At 54.9% G+C, this 17945-nt stretch overlaps 1 protein-coding gene across 2 annotated transcripts in view; it reads left to right on the top strand.

Moving 5' to 3' along the window:
* Positions 1-411: 411 nt before the first annotated feature.
* The window catches only part of UCK2 (uridine-cytidine kinase 2), a 51981-nt gene continuing 34447 nt past the window's right edge, over positions 412-17945 (top strand). The window contains exon 1 of one of the 2 annotated variants that reach the window (XM_053915354.2): positions 412-726. In XM_053915354.2, coding sequence (XP_053771329.1) covers positions 628-726 — 99 coding nt within the window. In that variant the 5' untranslated portion in view covers positions 412-627. Of the gene's footprint in view, positions 727-1608; positions 1795-17945 lie in introns of those variants that run through there. The other variant, XM_024553871.4, reaches the window with a different exon arrangement.

The raw sequence follows: 17945 nt of genomic DNA, 5'->3' as shown, positions 1-17945 counted from the left end.
TTGGCTAACGGGAAGGGAAAAAATACTCATTTTTGGAAAACACGTTTTTAGCCTGAACAGCGGGTGAACGCATTAACTCTTTGTTCCATCCCAATCTTCCACGCGAGTTCTAATTTTGCTCCTTAACCCCGGGCATGCCCTCCAGGATGGGACCCTCCCTTCCAGCGTTTTATTCGTTTTGAAAAAGGTGGTGGTACACCTAGTTAAAGCGCAGCCCGCCCAAGGTTGTGGGGGAGGCTTAACTGCCGGGGAGAGGCGGGGGGGAGGGGGTCAGCTCGCACCCTCCCGGGGCCCGCGGGCGGGCGGGCGGGCGGGCAGGCGGGCGGGGGCTGGGCCAGACGCCCGCCGCCACCGCCGCCTGGCGAATAGCAGCGCGCCGCCCGCCGGATTGGAGCAGCGGCATCACGCTGCCCGCCGCCGGGGATGTAAGCGGGCCGCCGCGGCACGCAGAGGCAGGCGCTCGCTCCTCCGGGACCGCAGCCCACACAAGCTCCCAGCGGCTGGCGGTGGCGGCGGCCTCCCGGGGCGGCGGCCGGGCGGAGGGAGCAGGGCGCAGCGGGCGGGGAGCAGGGAGCGAGGGCGCGTGCGTCCACGCGCACAGGCCGCGGAGGAGGGGCGGCGCGAGCCATGGCTGGGGACAGCGAGCAGACCCTACAGAACCACCAGCAGCCCAACGGCGGGGAGCCCTTCCTGATCGGCGTCAGCGGGGGCACGGCCAGCGGCAAGGTATGGAGGGCTGCGCTCTCCCCCTCCCCTCCCGGGCGGCGCGGCGCCGGTGGCCGGCGGCCGCGGGCCGTGTCAGCTGCTGAAGCCACCGCGTGGCCCGCGCGCCTCCCTGCTGGCCGCGCTCCATCGCCGAGTCTCGGGCGCGAACTTGGAGCACGCCGGGCGGGCGCGCGGGCCATCGAGGGCCAGGGTGCCGGCCACCCAACGCAGGTTATTACCCTCCCCCCCCTCCCCCCGTAACTCGTGGCCGGGGTCCTGTGGGGGAGGGGCAGAGGAGGCGGATGCTTATTGTTTTACAAGTCGGCTCCCTGTTGGGGACAGGGCTGCGAGCCGGGTCCCCAGCGAGCCCCTCACGCCTCCCTCCTCCGGACTTGCATGGCTGTGCGCCCAGCGGTGCCGCCGGGTGCCGAGGGCGGAGCGCACCGGGACCCGACCGGAGGCTGCGAGAGCGCGCCGGGTGCGTCTCAGGGAAGACGAGCCTGTGTGGGCTGGGCATCGCAGGGCTTTCCGGGTGCAATCCTGAGCCACAGAGGTGCGGTGACATCAGCGAGATGCGAATGGCCGGGGCTTCCCGTTTGGTGGTTACAGAGGAAACGGGGCCGGCTTCCACGAGAAAGTTGTGCCGGCTCCACGTTCTCGGACGCCTGGGGCCAAAGCGCTGGCGCCCTCCGAAAGGGGTCCGCGTGCGGGTGCCGGGCTCCCCCGGAGTCTGCTCTCCTTGTGTTATCCTGCGAAGGGAGACCAGGGAAATGCTTTCCTCGAGTGCCCCGGGCTGTTTCTGCAGGTGGGCAAGGGTGGAGACTACCCAGCTGTTTCTTTCTTTGCCTTTAAGAGGTGGCTACTGTTTCCCCTGACTCTCTGCCACCTCTGCCTTGGTGCGGAGCAGGACTCCTCCCACGGCCCCGGCCAGAGGTGGGCGCCACGTGCCGGGCTCGGCCAGGGCTGGCGCCTCCAAGCCGGTGAACCCAGAGCAAGGCTGTCGGCGCCATGAGAAGCCACCACGAGGTTTTCTTCCCGGGGCCCACTCCGCTGTGGCCCCTCCCTTTTGGTTCCACATTTTCCCTCCAGGTCTGTTCGGCTTTGGCACAGACGCGGCCGCTGGCGCGGGGGGCACTTCCTTATTGATTAAGATGACCTGGTCCCCAGCTTCCAAGGTCTGGGAACTGCCTGCTTGGGGTCCCTGAACTTTCTGTTGCTTTTGCCCCTGGTTGAATGCATTTTTTTTTAAATGCCTTTTTTCCCATATGCTTTACTAGTAGTACTGTTACGAGTAATTCGAAGCCAAACCAGGATGCCCTCTCTTTCAGGAAGCTTCACCTCTTTTTCAGAATTGTTCTTTCCATAGCTCATTCCTGTTCATGGGACCTTCCCCCCCCCCCCCCCCGCCGGTTTGTTCAGGCTGCGTTTGCAGCGCTCCCAGCGCCGTGCCTGCTGTGTAATTGGGTCCAGATGTTAACCTGCGGGACAGTCCTGGGGGGTGGTGTGGCGGCGGGGAGGAGGCTGAAGCCGGCAGTGGAGTGCAGCGTTTAGAAGCAAAGACACGGGGTAATCACCTAAATAGTTGAGTCACTGTAGAGGCGGGAAGAGGTCCTAGAACTCCACTCTCCTTGTCTTCCTCCACCGCAGCCCTTCTCAGTTCAGCATCTGAGTTGATGAACCGTCCAGGAGTCCGTGAACCATTATTGGGGGGTGGGGTGGTATGGGGAACTCTGCTGTCCCTATTTCTTATCAAGGATGACACAGAAACTCCCAAGAAAGGGTCTCTTTTCATGTCGGTTTCAAAGCCTGTTGTATACTTTTTGGCGTTGATAAGTACTTTGTTGTTTTATGATTTTTTAAAGGGATTTTATTGTTAGAGCGAGGGGAAGGGAGGGAGAAAGAAGAGAGAAACAGCAGTGTGGGAGAGAAACATGGATCAGTTGACTCTTGCACGCCCCCACCTGGGGGCCTGGCCCACAACCCAGGCGTGTGCCCTGACTGGGAAGGACCTTCTGCTTTGTGGGAGGACGCTCAGCCCACGGAGCCACACCACTCAGGGCTGTTCTGTAATTGTTCAAGTTGAAGAGCATTGGACCTCTACAGTTGCATATCGTAGTCGCTGTGCTGCAGTTACATATTTCGATTCTGCTGTTAGGGTCCTTAACAGCCTTTCCTTCAACAAATTCCACCTTTCTCTTTTCTGAGGATGGTCAGCATCGGCAAGCTGGACCTTTCTGGGGGGAGGCTCAGGCCTCAGCACCGTAATGCAGGGTAGTCTGGAAGTGAGGCTGATACCCTGGGTGTTTTGTTACCGGCAGGCCTGTTAAAGGAATTTCAGAGAAGGCAGAGGGCCTAAGGGCATCGTCAAAAAACGACAGCCTGAGAGGTGGAAGCTCAGAGCCTTTGGAGCCGAACAGGTAGTCTCATCACTTAGAGATGAGAGAGAACGTGTTCAGAGCTGGATTTGGGGTCCGAGCGGACCCTGCCGCTGCTGGCTTGTGGAAGAGGAGTTGACTCAGGCTTGTGGGTTGGGGGTGGGGGAGCTTCACCTGGGAAAGAGGCTACTTGGAGGAAAGGCTGCAGACTGGTTTCCCAGGTGCTTGACAGGAAGTGGAAAGGCATCTATCTGGACAGGTCTCCCCCGCCCCCATAATAAGCAAAACCTGTTAGTCTCTCCAGGGCTCTCCTTGGTCCCGCTGTTGTGGCTGCCTGAACTCCAGCATTTTATCTCAGACTAAATGATTCAGGTTGGAGAGGGCGGAACTTACTAAGGGCCGTCGCACAGGCCACGTTTGCTAGTTTGTTTTGTGAACGCAGATGGCTTTGAACTTCCCGAGGAAGCTTTGCTGGGCTGACCCGGCCGATCGGTGTGGACAAACCGCATGTTAACGTTGCGATAGGTTAAGAAAGTTACTCTGATCCATGTGAAAAAACAGATTCTTGCATTTCCCCCTAAGGGATGGGTCTGGAAATGGAGCAAGAAGCAACCTTGGAAGGGAGGAAAAACAGTTTAAGCTTCTTTGCCCGCATCTCCTCTCCTGTTCTGTCCTTGTCCTTGCGACTTCCTCTTCGCCCTTGGGCCAGTGCGGTCCCTCACGCTGGTCTTCCTTGGCTGTGGGTCTGACTGTGTCGCTGTGCTTCCTGGAAACCTTGGACGACTCCCCATCACCGGGACTGCAGGGCGGACGTTTCCGCACAGCGCAGGTCCCCTGGGCCCCCAAGTGCGATCCCGGACTTCATGTTCCCACACTTACTCCTCCCCGACACCCACATGCAAAAAGACACATCCAGGGGGCTGCTTTCCTCGACGCTTTGGCTCCTGAGCCCCTCTTTGGAGTGGCCCCTCAACCTTTGAAGCCTAGGTTCTGTTAATAACTCCCTCCCTCCAGGAGATCTTGTTCCCTATTTCCTCAATCAGAATCTTTTTTTTTTTTTTTGTCTCGAATGCTTCCGCAGATTTAGCCTTGTACTGCACTGAGGTGACGACTGTAATAAAAGTTCTGAGTGTCCCGTTTATGCCTTCATGCCCCTTACTGCGTTTGTTGAACTGAGTTAGGCAGGCCATAATTCGTAATCACCCTTTTAGTTTTTAATCCATAAGATTCTTTGAATTAGGATTTCGGGCCCCGGGTGGAACTCCATTTAGCTGTTGTTCCTGTGGCCGTGACTCAGAAATGAAGCAAGCTCCAAACCCTCGTACCCGCGTCCTGCTGCTTTGGGGCCTGGTGTTGAGTCAGCGTATGCTGAGGGCATGTTTGGTGAATGACTGTTACTATGCAGGACACAAGTCTGTGTCGGTCGGTGTTCTGTAGTTGGAAGCGGCTTGAACCCCTCTTACCGGGGAGCCCGTATGTCTGCTCCCTTTGAAGGCCTGCGGTGCCCTCCCTGTTGACTGGCGGGTGACTTTGAGAGATAAGGTCAGGATGGTGTTTGACTTGAGGTCACCTAGCTAGGAAGTGAGAGAACTTGGACTAGAATCCAGATTTTTCCTTTACTGAGCTGTCTCCACAAGCCCTGACTAGTCCTCAGCAGGGCTGGTCTGACTGTGAGCAATCCAAGTGAGGAGGGGACAGTGCAGTCCCTCTGTCCCCTCTGAGGTGTGGGCCGTCAGCCAGTTCCACCATGAGTCAGCATCTGCCTTGGGAGCATTCCGCTCCAGACCTGCGGCCCCTTAGAGCTGTTCCTGGAACCTCAGCTGCCGCCCATCTGGCCAGGTGGCCCCGTCCACACCCTCCTTCTATCAGGGGCCCCCAGAGCCAGGGGCTGGGTCGGGTGCTCCTGTTTTCTCAGAGCTGGCATTGTGTGCTTTCTACCACCACGCTGCCCCCAGGGCCACGGAGTGCTGCAGTGGGTGGCCTGGCCCGGCACTCTCCCTGGGTGCGCTCCGTGCCAGCCACACCTTGCGCCCTCCCTGGACCTGGTGCTCGAGGTTCCCTGGTTCTCTGCGCCTGAGGGCCGCTGGGGAGCATCCCTGCAGAGCGGTGTGGGCGCCCGCTGCCTGTGTCCCCCTGGCTGCTGCTCGCGACTCTCTGGAGTGGTGTTTGCCTCGGCCGAGTGCCTGGTGCTGTCACCGCTTCATGCAATCTGGCTCTTAGGAGATTCCGTGGCGGAGACAGATTGTATTTGGGGATTTCACCGCCGAGCACCTGACCTTCCTGTCAGTGGGCTCTGAGAGCGCTCCACTGGGACTCCTCGAAGGTCTCGGAGGCACGAGAGGTTCTCAAATCAGTAAAAGACGTTGGAGGGTGTGTTCTTCGTGTGCGTGGGTATCCGTGCTTCGTCTACTCAACCGGATTCATCTTTAAGCTGCATAATCATTAAAGCATTTGATTCCTATAATGTATCATGTACGTGTGTATATGAATTATGGAAATACAAGTCCTATGGAATTATGAAGCCCCAAAATAAGAACTATACGAGGATGTGAGAAATGAAATAAACACTAAAACTGGTTGTTTCCATGATATAAAGGCTTTTGGTTCTTACAAAAGTATTTTCTCTTTGTGACTAAAAATGTTTTAAAAATCTTCTTTCATGCATGAGATTTATGGATCTTGGATGATGTCAGTGATATTTGTCTTTGGGATAATACAAGGCTGAAGGTTCGGCTCTCCACGAGTCTTTCTGAGTGCTGATTTGATGGCCGTTGTGTTTGAAAGAGTTATCCCCTAAAAGGAACCAAGTTTAAGAGACTCATCTTTTCCAGGGTCTGCAAATCACAGAGTGTCATTGCCCAGTTATGCAGTGGCTTTTGTTAATAGCCAGCTAGAAAATTTTCACTTTCTCTGTTGTCCATCAATTGTTTTTAGAAACTAAGATACTCCATTTAAAGTTATTATTATTATTATTTTTACCTGGGAGATGCAAAACCCCAGGACAGCCCCCATTTGCAGTGTTTTTCAGTTTTACAGGTGCAGCATAGCTTTTGGCAACAAAGTTGCTTAACAATGGGAACATTTTTAAGTATCTTTGTAGCAGATAGTTTGATCATTAAAATACACGTCGCTTCTTTCAATGCTACATAAAACAGCAAGTCAGAACTTCATTTGTCAACGTGAAATATTTGCACATGAACAAGTAACGGCAGAGTTTCCATGACAATAAATAGGGAAAGCCAGGATTTTCTCAAAGACTAAGTAAAGGTGTGAGAGTTGTCAGGTATTCACGCGAAGTCCTAACCAGCACACAGTCCATGGGCGCGCAGGAGTCAGCCCGACGTGAGGGTCACGCAGAGAAAGCCCACGTACCTCCAGTCGTGAAAGTACTGTGGACAGGCTGTTGGGTGCGGTTACCTGAGCTACGAGAAGAATCACATAAAGCGTCCGGCTTTCGGCCCCTCGTACGCAGCGATTTGATTCCACGTTGGTTTGAAAACGAATTGCCTGTGCTTTGAGAATCCTGCACCATGATTGGGAGAGAGTGCTGATTCCAGAAAAGAGTTTGCTTTGCCACCTGGCTGTTAAAAGTGGTTGTTCCATACGTAACACGGGCTTTTTTTTTTTAATAGTTATTTCCATATAGTGACTCCCTAGGCAATGGCAGGAAATGTGTCAAGACTCTCTGAACCTGCCGCCCTTGCCCTTGCCCTTCCTAGAGCACTGGCAGTCCTCTGCAGAGGGACCTCGAGTGCCCTCCACAGTGCCCCGCGGAGCAGGTGCCCGGGAGCGCCTTTCCCCGAGGTCCTGTGCGTCCCGCATTTTACTTTGGAAGAGCACACTTTTGAGGGCAGAAGATTCTGCCGGTGCTGTTTGTGTGACTTGTGACACATCATCATGGGGCTTTGGTAAGGTTGCCTGCTACGTCCGTGGTGGAGGCGTGAGTATTTTTCGAGTGGGGGTGAGGGAGGGCTGTGCTTCCTTATGGCTTTCATTGGTCCATCAGTCTGCTGCTGGCCTGGCTTTTTGACCCGCTTATTTCTTGGCTGCAGGGCTGTTTGGACGCGTCTCAGCAAACGTTCTCTGTTTGCCCTTGCCCTTCCTGCAGGGAGTCCAGGGCTCCGCAGCTGTGTGCAGAGGGCCCCCTCCCCGACGGCGGAGGGGGAGCGCGGCCTCTCTCGCAGCTTGGTGGTCTCTCTCCAGCTAGGTAGAGAGACTCGGGGCAGATGGGGGCCAGCGTGCCGGCCTGCGGTCCTGGACTGGGGCCCTCTAGCAGGTGTGCGGCCGTGAGGTGCAGAGAGAGTTTTGGGAAGTGCTTTGTCTTATCACATTGTTGGCATCGGTTTTTTTCATCCTGAGTGAAGAGTTGCAAAAGATGTCATTTTGGACCTACTGTAAACACTGACATCTTAAATTGATCACTGTTTCGTTCTTTTTAAAGTATCGGACGGGCTCTAAATAATGCAATAGTTTGACCTATTGTCATCCATTTTAAAACAGATGGATAAGCTGTCATTCGAGTCAGGAATGTTCTTTTTTTTTCTTTTCCTCCTTGGTATCATATTTCAGTGTCACCTCCCCCCCTAAATGTTAACTTCCTTTATTTTAGTTTTTAAAAGATTTCATTTCTTTCTTTTTAGAGGGGAAGGAAAGGAGAAAGAGGGGGAGAGGAACATCGATCGGTTGCCTCTCGCATGCGCCCCCAACTGGTGACAGAACCCAAAACCCAGGCATGTGCCCTGATGAGGAATCGAACTGGCGACCTTCCGTTTTGCAGGATGGCACCCAACCCCCTGAGCCACACCGGTCAGGGCTCATTGCATTGATTTTTGTGCTCGAAAATCTTTTCTTGATCATTCTATCATCCTTCTGCAGCTAAAGTCAGTGTACGCGTGGAGCTGATTCTGTTTCCTGTTCTCATTAGTCTCTCCGCCGTCAATTTCTTTTGAATCGCATCACTGCCCTTATTAGCATCAGTTAATCAGAACCAGACACGCACTTTGATAAGTCATTAAACATGAAAGGTACAATGAGACTTGTTGGTTTGTACAGGCAAGAGGCTTTGAGAAACCCAGCTGACAGGTGATGACCGCGGAAGGCTTTTGTTACATCAAAGTCCTTAGTTGTTTTTTTTTTTAATCCTCACCGGAGGGTATGTTTATTGATTTCAGAGAGAGACAGTGATTGTTTGCCTCCCATACACGCCCCAAATGGGGATTGCACCTGCACCTTTTGTTACACAGGACGATGCTCTCACCAGTGGAGCCGCCCAAGGAAACTCCGTGGGTACCTTTCTAGTTACACGTCCGAACCTGGTGTGTGTTTATGGACCAGCCAGCCTGCCACTGGCCCCTTTAATTTGCTGGAAGGCAGGAAACTGGGAACCTTGTAAAAGGATGTGTCACTCCGTCACTGTGTCACTCACCCTTCAGGAGCAGCACCAGTATTTCAGTCACCCCTACGTACAGCCACTGACTTGGGACCCTTGGGTAGCAACCTCGCTGTGCCAGTCACTTTCTGGGTGTCTGTGTAGTACAGAAGAGGGTCGGCTCGCCTCTTGCACCCCATAATTCTGTGACGAGCCTGGAGTACTTCCTGAATCTCCAGTCTGGTCCTGCACACTGCGGTTGGCATTTGTCATCTCTTGTGGGGTTCTGAGAGGCTGGCGTCCCCTGTCCCTTGCCCACATGCACCTCACCTGGATGCTAGCTGGGTTCCTGGAGGGTCGTGGGGCCCCCTGTGCTTATCCACAGGTGGCCTGTCCTGAGTGCCTCTCTGCTCTGTTGCTAATGCCTCTTAGCAGCTCTCGTGGTAGGATTTCCCCACCCCGTCCGTGTGGCCCACACACTGTCTTCCTGTCCAGACCTCGCTCTCAGGATCGGGGTGCTAGGTTCCTCGCTGTTGGCTGAGCGAACACGAGGCCTGAAACTGTGTGTGTCCTCCTGGAGAAAGGTGTGTCGATTAACTAAAATAGAAAGGACCTTTTTCTCCATCTCCTCGGCATCTTCTCCTGAAAAATGGGTTACTTTGCTCAGTGACCTTTCTAGTTTTCAGCCTTTCAACCCATTGCTTTTGCCCTGGCTGGTGTGGCTCAGTGGATTGAGCGCTAGCCTGCCAACCAAAAGGTCGCCTGTCTGATTCCCAGTCAGGGCCCATGCCTGGATTGCAGGCCAGGTCCCCAGTTGGGGGTGCGAGAGGCCACTGGTCAATGTATCTCTCAACCTGTTGCTTTTGCCCTGACCAGTGTGACACAGTGGGTTGGGCATCGTCCTGCAAACTCAAAGGTCCCCGGTTCGATTCCCAGTCAGGACACAGGCCTGGGTTGTGGTTCGATCCTCCGTTGGGGCTGCACAAGAAGCAATCAATTGATGTTTCTCTCACACATTGATTTCTCTCTCCCTCTCCTTCTCCCTCCCTTCCCCTCTCTCTAAAAAATAAATAAAATCTTAAAAGAAAGTAAACCTGTTGCTTTGGCTCTTACCGGGGCTTCCTCTTGGGGTCTCTTCCCCTGGTGGCACTGCCTGCACATTGCCAGCCACAGGGATCAGGTGGGTGTGCATGCAGGGTGGCCTCGGTGCCTCTTTAATGGTGCCTTTAAGAAAATGAAAACCAGCTGGAGCGTAACCTCAAGACCTTGCGTCCAGTTCTTACTGCAGATGCCGGCTGTTTTGTTTAGCTAAACGCTCGTTGATCAGGGCTGGATATTTTCACTCAGGAACTGTTAGAAGGGTCCATCTTTTTAAACCAAAGGGTTGATCTTGCTCGTTTTAGCGGGAGGTGGACCGTCATCATCAGGGAAAAACTCTCCATGTATTGGGCACCCGCCGTCGTTGGCCTGTTGGCTGCTTGGAGCGTGGACCGGAGCCTGGATGGCGCTGAGTGGGACTGCCGCCTGGGGAGCAGGCAGCTCCGTAGGTCCTTCCGCGTGTGGAGTGGCCGGTAGGGAGTGGGCCGTGCCCTTAGTGAATCAGTGACTCGGCACGGCAGAGACACTTCCCAAAGCTTGACTGTATTTGTCATCCCCAAACACGGGGGTTATTAGTGTTCCTCCTTGCACCAACACAGGTGGTGTACAGTTATCTGGGTTACACACTTTCGTTTCTGCTGTGCAACAGCAGTTGGGGATCCGAGGTGGCGCCGTCCAAAACGTGTCCTTTTATTGACGGAAGTAATGCAGATGCTCTGTGAACTGGAGCAGTTGCAGAGTTCGCTTATCCAGGAAATTTGCGAAAGGGCTTGGGGATGAGCAGGAGCTCCGAGCAGGATGGGACCTGGGGACCCAGGTGCCCAGGTGGCCTGCCCCATCTGTGCCCATGGGGGCGCGGGATTGGTGTGACGTCTGAGGAGGCGGGCGTGGCAGGCCTGACCTTCGTCTCAGGCAGGTTTCCAAGGGTGCGTCTCCACTGGGTGACTTCTTGGTTGTCTGAGGAACTTTCTCCAGATTTCTCCAGAGTCAAGTGTGGTGAGGAGGTTGGCTCAGTGAGGGACACCTCCTGCAGACCTGGTCTTTTTAAATTTTACCGTTTTTGGAGCCAGAAACATGCTCTCGAGATCAGTCAGTGTTTGAACAGGGGAGGCATCAGCGGGTGCCCTTTCGGAAGGAAACGCAGGACGGAGCCCAGGCCTCGGGAGGACGTGGCCAGGAGACTATGTCGCCCTTGGGGACGAGTGGACAGGGCCGGCGCTGACCTCCTTTGGCGGGTCTTAGTGGGGGGATAGAATTACAGAGTGCATGCTGGGAATCCAGCTGCATTCAGTGAAGCCTCGTGGTGCTCCCTGTCTGGTCTGCCTCATCTGGGTGAGCACCAGCCCAGGGCTCACAGCGCCCGGCCGTGCGGCTGGCGTTCAGGGGACATCTGCTAAACTGAAATGTTACTGTTCTCCCATGGCAGCCACCTTTTCGTGACCTCTGGGCTCCAGGCTCCTGGGAGGCGGGCCCCCGTCTTTGTACGCCCAGCCTCTGGCACAGGCAGGGCTCCAGGCTGGTTGCTGAGGCTGTGACCGGTTGCCGGGGGCCGGGGGGGGGGGGGGGGGGGCGGGGAGTCATGGGGGGGAGGCCATGCCGTCTGAGGTCAGGAGGACTTGGGAGGAGTTCAAGGCTGTGGTGAAGCTCGTCTTGCTGAGGTCACTAATAGTCACCCGTCCTAGGAGGCCCGTGGAAGCTGCGGGTTCCTTATCTGAGTTTGTGCTAACATTTGACCCGGGCCATCTCCCCGGGGAGCTGTGCTGGTGTCTGCCTCTCTCCCCGCGCAGGGGCAATGGCTGTGGGTGCTCCCCCGCCCTGTCTGTCAGCCGCAAAGCCCCGCCCTGCCCCGCCCCCTTCCGCTCTGCACACCCTGTCCTGTTGGTCAGAGACTCCAGGTCTTTTCCTGCCCTGACCCCTTCCCCACTTTTCAGCTGTCTCCCAGGCATTGCAGCCTGATGCTTTGTTTTTTTTTTAATTTATTTATTTTTAGAGCAAGAGGGAATGAGGGACAAGAAGAGGGAGTGAAACATCAATTGCACGCCCCCCAACAGGGACCCAGCCTGTATTCTAGGCATGTGCCCTGACTGGGAATTGAACTAGCCACCCTTTGGTTTACAGACCAACACTCAATCCACTGAGCCGCTGATGTTCATGAACTAAGTTGATTCAGAACTAGACCCTAAAACCTGAGCACGGCCTGCATTTTCTGTCCACGCAAATCAGAGGACAGGAGCCTGGGCTGGCTCTGCCCTTCTCCAGCATTCCCACCTCCTCCCACAGCCACGTGGTGGTCTCCTCACCTCTCTCGAATTGCTCTTGAAATCACCCCGCCTCACCCCCCGCCACCCGTGGCCGGGTTTCCCAGCTGCCAGTGGGTCCTCTTTCACAACATCCTCTGCATCACTGCTGAAGGCGGCTGTAAAAAATGCAGCTCTGACTGGGCTGCCACTCCCCTGCAATTCTTCAATGGTGCTTCAGTCTGGCTGTGAGCGTCTCCTCCCACGGGAGCCGGCCTTCCTGTCACCCCCATGTGCCTGGCCTGTCCTTTCCCACCTCAGAGATCCCACCTCCACCCCCGTCCCCAACACCTCTGGACCTGCCCCTGCTTCTGCCTGACGTGTCTCCTGCCCTCTTGTCTGGTGGCTTTGAAGCCCCAGGAAGCCTCTCTGTCACTCCACCGCCATCTGCATCGAGGTTCAGCCCTGCAGATGCCTTCCCTCCAGTCACCCAGGGCTGCTGCTGACTTGTCTGTCTTCCCAGGGGATGGAGCTGAGGGACCTTGGCTCTCGTCTCTGCTCACTGTGCCTGGAACGTAGGCGATCCAAACACTTGAGTGACTGTAACAAGGTCAGCTTATGTGGGACTGAGTTTTATGGGGGCTCCTCTGGGTCATTTTATTTTTTTCATTCTGCCATTGGAATTTGCGATCTGGAAAGTTAGTTTGACGTGTAGTTCTGGGGTGATGCTGGTCTTCACAGGAGTTGCCGTCAGCAGGGTTAGTTACCACTGGACAGGGGTGGGCAGCCCCGTAGCGGGAGGCACTCTGCCCCGCCTGCCGCAGGAGTGCGGTGCGTGGCTGGGACGGGAGGGGCCCGGCAGAGGCACAGCGGGGGGACAGTGCACGCCTGTTCTGGAACTCGGGAGGACTACAGAAAACTTTCATCTCGTGAATTTAAACGGTGCTAGTTTGTATCAAAAGTTATTGTATAAGAGTGTGCAAAAGTCAGCTTTAGACGAACCCTGTATTTATAGCCGAACTCTTGCTCTTCCCTTGAGCTCGTAGGCAGACGTGTGAGGGTCCAGGAGTCGTTGGCTCACAGGGTTTTCCAGGGGTGGCACAAGCTTTTAATTTATTCGAGAGAACTTTCATCACATTTCTCCACGTTTGTTTCCTTAATCAAAAGTAACGTGCTCTTGTGAAAGACTGATACAATGCTGTTGGAGGGCTGCCTGTCTTATTTTTCCTTACATCACTTAACACCATCTGAAGTGATCTGTGTATGGCCTGTTTCTTCTCAAAATACTTTTACTAATAATAGCTAACGTGTTCCAAACACTGGCTGTGTTTGATGTTTATTAACTCCTTGACCCTTCTAAGTGCTGGGAGAGGTAACAGTGTAATTATCTCAGCCTCCAGCGGAGACCGAGGCAGCGGAAGTTCGGGAACTGTGTTAAGAGCTGTGAGCAGCTATGTGCTGGGGCTGGATCAGAAGCCCACTCTGTGCTCTTTGAGTCTCAGGGGAACCTCACGGGCAGGTGCGCCTGCCACCCCAGTGCCCAGCGTGGGGGGCCCTGCCCTCTGCTCCTCCTGGGCCCCTGGGGTGTGGAATGAATGTGAAATATGTGAAATACACCCGTGAAATGTGCCCGTGAAATCCTAGTTCAGCGCCCTTCCTCGGCACCATTTGTTTTTTTCCTAAAGCTCTCTCTCTTCAGTATTGAAGCACAGGTGTTGTCATTTTTTTTTTAAGATTTTATTTACTTCTATATTTTTAGAGAGAGGGGAAGGCATGTGGGGGCCTGTCCTGCAACCCAGGCATGTGCCCTGACTGGGACTCGAACCAGCAACTTTTTGGTTTGCAGGCTGGCACTCACTCCACTGAGCCACACCAGTCAGGGCTTGTCCTTTCTACATAATTGTTACCCTCTTGGGAAACACATTTTTTTTTCCTTCCCCAGGACTCCTTGGGGCCCATGTCCCTTGAGATGTGACATTATCTTAGCTGTGCCACAGTGAACAGGATGAGGTGGTTTTACATGAGCCAAATAAATATCAGCCTCCTTGAGAGCCGGGGAATCAGCCTCATCAGCAATATCCTGGGGGGCGGGGCGCTCCTGCCCCGGCTGTGGCCACCTGTTTTCCGTTCTTGCTGGAAGACGTCATCCCTGTAAGGAATGTTAATGTTGCTGGATGCGCAGGACGCATGGTGTTTGGGGTTTTGAGCATCCTGGGTTTTGACTGTAATCTTTTTCTAGTTCATGTAATTGTGTTGATGAGGGAGAAGACAGCCTGAAAAAGAAATTTCAATAACAACATTTAGGAGGTGGTTCAGTCTGTCTGTTTCTTCTACCCCCTCCAGTGGGAGCAGAGGACTTCCCTGCAGGGCAGGGGTCCACAGGTGGCCTTCAGAAGGGCCACCACTCCCCTGCACATTGTGGGGCTTGAGGACAGTGAGGAAGGAGCCCTTTTTGACACAGTGTTAACACACACCCAGTCTCTGGAGGCAAGGATCCTGGAAGCTTAAAAAAAAAAAAAAAAGGATTTTATTTATTTATTTTTAGACACGGGGAAGGGAGGGAGAAAGAGAAGGAGAGAAACATCGTTGTGTGGTTGCCTCTTTTGTGCCCCCTACTGGGGACCTGGCCTGCACCCCAGGCATGTGTCCTGCCTGGGAATCAAACTGATAACAATTTGGCTCATAGGCCAGCACTCAATCCACTGAGCCACTCCAGCCAGGGTGGGTCCCAGAAGCTGACTTGACTTAGAGATTGGAAATACTTCTTCCAGTCCCAGAAAGTGAGGTGGGCGTGAACCGAGCTCCTGAGGGGCACGTCACACTTGCACCTCTGCACAGGGCGCTCACTCACCGGGTGGGGGCCTGGGCTCAGCCTGTGTGTGTGGGGTCACCTGGGCAGATGGAATCAGCACGGGGCTGTGCCTGCGTCCGTGCCCCTCGGAGCCTGAGATCCTGCGGACGCTCCCACCCTCCCGTTTCACCGGGGTCCTCACTTCCCGGTGGCTGCTGTTCGTGTGCATGTTCACGATTACAAGGGTGCCTGCGCGTTACCACTTCGGTAAAAGTTACAGTGACGTGTAACGGGACACACAGTGTCCTGCCACTTCTAGCGCACGGATCTCGTTTAATTGCTCCTTTCGTTTATCTCTGTGGTGTTTTGTTTGTTTGTTTGTTTGTTTTTAGAAACTCACGCGTACCCCGCTGTTTCCTGACGACCGCCTCCCAGCATTAGGCGCCCTTTACTGACCTGGTACAGTAAACGTTCGGGTTTCCTGACACTCCCCGCGCAGCCGGCTCTCCTAGTGTGATCCTCACATCGAGTCCCTGTTACAGCAGCGCTTAGGGTTTTACGTCATTAGGGTTGTATGAGCAGGTTCTCAGCAGAGTTGCCCGAGGTGGGGGAGACTCTGGGGGTTCCGAACGCGGGAACTGCCGTCTGAGCCGTGAAGGACGAGGGGGTCATGCTGCGGATTTGCCTTTGGTTGGGAGTGAAGTTCACGGTTGTTAGGTGGTTGGTGTCTCCTTAGGTTTATTTTGTGACTAGCTCTTTTTTTTTTTTTTCCTCCTCAATGTTCAGTTCTCCCTAACTCGTTCGTGTCACCGTTCTGGAATCTTATAAAGACGTGGCAGGGGCTAAACTTGTAAAAGAAGAAACGTGGGGCTTTAGAGTGATTGGGGTTCGGGAGTGGAAATGGCCAGTGTACAAGGCTCGGGTGGCTTGCTGGGACCTGGCAGGCTCTGGTCCTCAGCTCCCTCCAGAGAACACGGTGGTCACAGGAGAGCAGAGCCCAGTTGGGGAACAGGCACATGAACGAGATGATGAGCAGTAAGTAAGAATGATGGGCCCTGGCTGGGTGGCTCAATGAGTTGGGCGGCGTCCCATACACCAAAAGGTTGCAGGTTTGATCCCCAGCTGGGGTGTGTACACCGATTCATTTTTCTCTCTGACTTACATCAGTGTTTCTGTCTCTCTCCCTCTCTCCTTCCCTCCCCGCTCCTTCTCTCTCTGAAGTCAGTAAACACTTCCTTGTTGAGGGTTGTAAAAAATGCTGGGGAAGGAAGAGCCTGGGAAGAGCTCCCAGCAGAAGAACCAGGCAGGTTGTCAGTGTCGGGGTTGATTTACTGTTACTAGTACAGTTTACTGGGGCGGGGAGGGGGGGCGGGAAGGAGAAGGGGGTTGTGGTTTTGTGGGTCTCCTGCGGTTACCGGTGAACCAGATGGAGGGGGTCAGGTGGTTCCTAGACTTCCAGATCCCAACTGCAGGGTGGGTGCTGTCTGTGCGGATGGTCACACGGCCGAGTGGGGGGTTCTGGATCCTGGAGGGGGTGGGGAAGCCCAGAACCGAAGGACACTTCCCCCCTGGGGCTCCAGTTCGTGAGGTCGCCCTGATGAAGTGGGTGATCCAGGCCTGGGCCATGCCGGCTTCTGAAGTCAGAGGGCAGGGGTGGGTGGGGTGAGGGCTGAAGGAGTGAGGGAGAGGACGAAGCTTTCTCCCCCCGCAGGTTTCCACGACATTACAAGATGCTGTGTTGATAGGGAAAAACGAGGTGAATGCCAAAAACACAGTTCTTCTCCCGTGTTTGGCTGTGATGGGCTTTGTGTGTTGGGCATCAGGGACCAGCTGGGGAGGGGGGGATGGCAGGGCCAGCACCTCAGCATCTGTGATAGCTGGAAATGCTGGTGTCGGATGGGAGACGGTCTCCTGGGACGGGGTGGGGAGCAGAGGGTTTTCGGGGTGGTTTTCCTTCCCTCCGTTGTCGGCGTGCTGCCTCACTCCGGTTTGCTTGTGGCCTTTTCCAAGGCCAGGCTGCTCGCGGGTCCATGCTTCTGTGACTTGGTCATTTCCTGGGTGACGCAGGGTCAGTGAGTAACAGAGCGACTGAGTCAGCAGGTTGGGTGGCCGAGAAATGGTGTGGAGTAGTGAGAAGGACTGAGACCATCACCCTGTGTCCCAGATTGGCCTCCTTCCTTAGGGACACACTGAGGGGGAGTGGCACTGGACCTGAAGTCCCGGCCGGGTCAGGTGGGAGGATCTTCGGCAAGGCGAACACAACCTCCTGCTCCCTGTGTTGTGTCTGTCTGACCTTGGGAGCTAGCCCTGTACCCCTGGGACTCTGAGAGCCTGTGGACCCCTTGGCCGGTCCCCTCGTCCCTTCACCCCACGTGGAGATGTCTGGTTTATCCCCCGTCTCCTGGCTCCAGCCTCCAGCACACAGGACCTTTGCAAGCTCTCGTTTTGTGCCGTGTCCTCTTCCCTGGACCTGGGTGTGCTGTTCTTAGGAGTCTCCTCCGAGCCAGCCGGACTCCCGGCACAGTGAGTCCCCACCATTGTCATGTCCAGGTTCTGTGACGCTAAGCAAAATGGCACGTAGCAGAACCAGTGTAACCAAAGGCTCGTGGGTAGATTCCAGGGTGAAGTCCCTACAGCATCTCACCAACGTTATAGTGAAGTGACTTTGAACGGGGTGGCGTTATTCCAGGACCGGCTGCTCAGTCTGGCTTACCTCGGACGTTCTGGGAAGTCTTCCTAGAGCGGAGACGTTCCAGCTCAGGCTGGTAACGCTGTGGCTTTGAGGCAGACATCTCCGGTGTCAGAGAGGCCTTCCCGTAAAGGCTGTTGTTCCCCAGGTTGTCCCCGTGCCCAACCCCCAGGTTCTTTTCCTTCCAAGCCGCCCCTTGGTCAGCGTTACATGCCCTGTGAGTATCCAGGCCCCAGTCCCCTGACCCGAGGGGCCCTCGTCTGGCAGTTTTGCAGGAGCCCCTGGGTCACGAGAACAGACGAGAACACCGCGGACCGCTGTCCGAGCCGGTGTCAGATGTACCAGGAAGAACCGGCCCTGCTGGCGACATCTCTCTCTCTCTGGACCTGCCTGCGGTGGGGAAGATGGGAGAATTTGGGTTCTGCGGGCCACTCAGTGCCCAGCAGGTCATCTTGGGGGTTTTCATGCCCACCTGTGTCCGCAAAAGAAAGGGAAAAACATATTCCCCTACTCCAGCCCTTACCTTGTCGGGCATATTTATGAGACTGTTTTGTTTGCCTTCATGAAAAATAAGGAAAACCTGCCAGAAGACCAAATACTTATATATTTTTTAAAAGATTTTATTTATTTCTTTTCAGAGAGAGGGTAAGAGAGGGAGAGAAACATCAATGTGTGGTTGCCT

This window comes from Desmodus rotundus, chromosome 12 (genome assembly GCF_022682495.2).
Source record: "Desmodus rotundus isolate HL8 chromosome 12, HLdesRot8A.1, whole genome shotgun sequence".
NCBI lineage: Eukaryota > Metazoa > Chordata > Mammalia > Chiroptera > Phyllostomidae > Desmodus > Desmodus rotundus.
The sequence above is the reverse complement of the archived record's forward strand: the minus strand, read 5'-3'. Positions and strand labels throughout refer to the sequence as shown.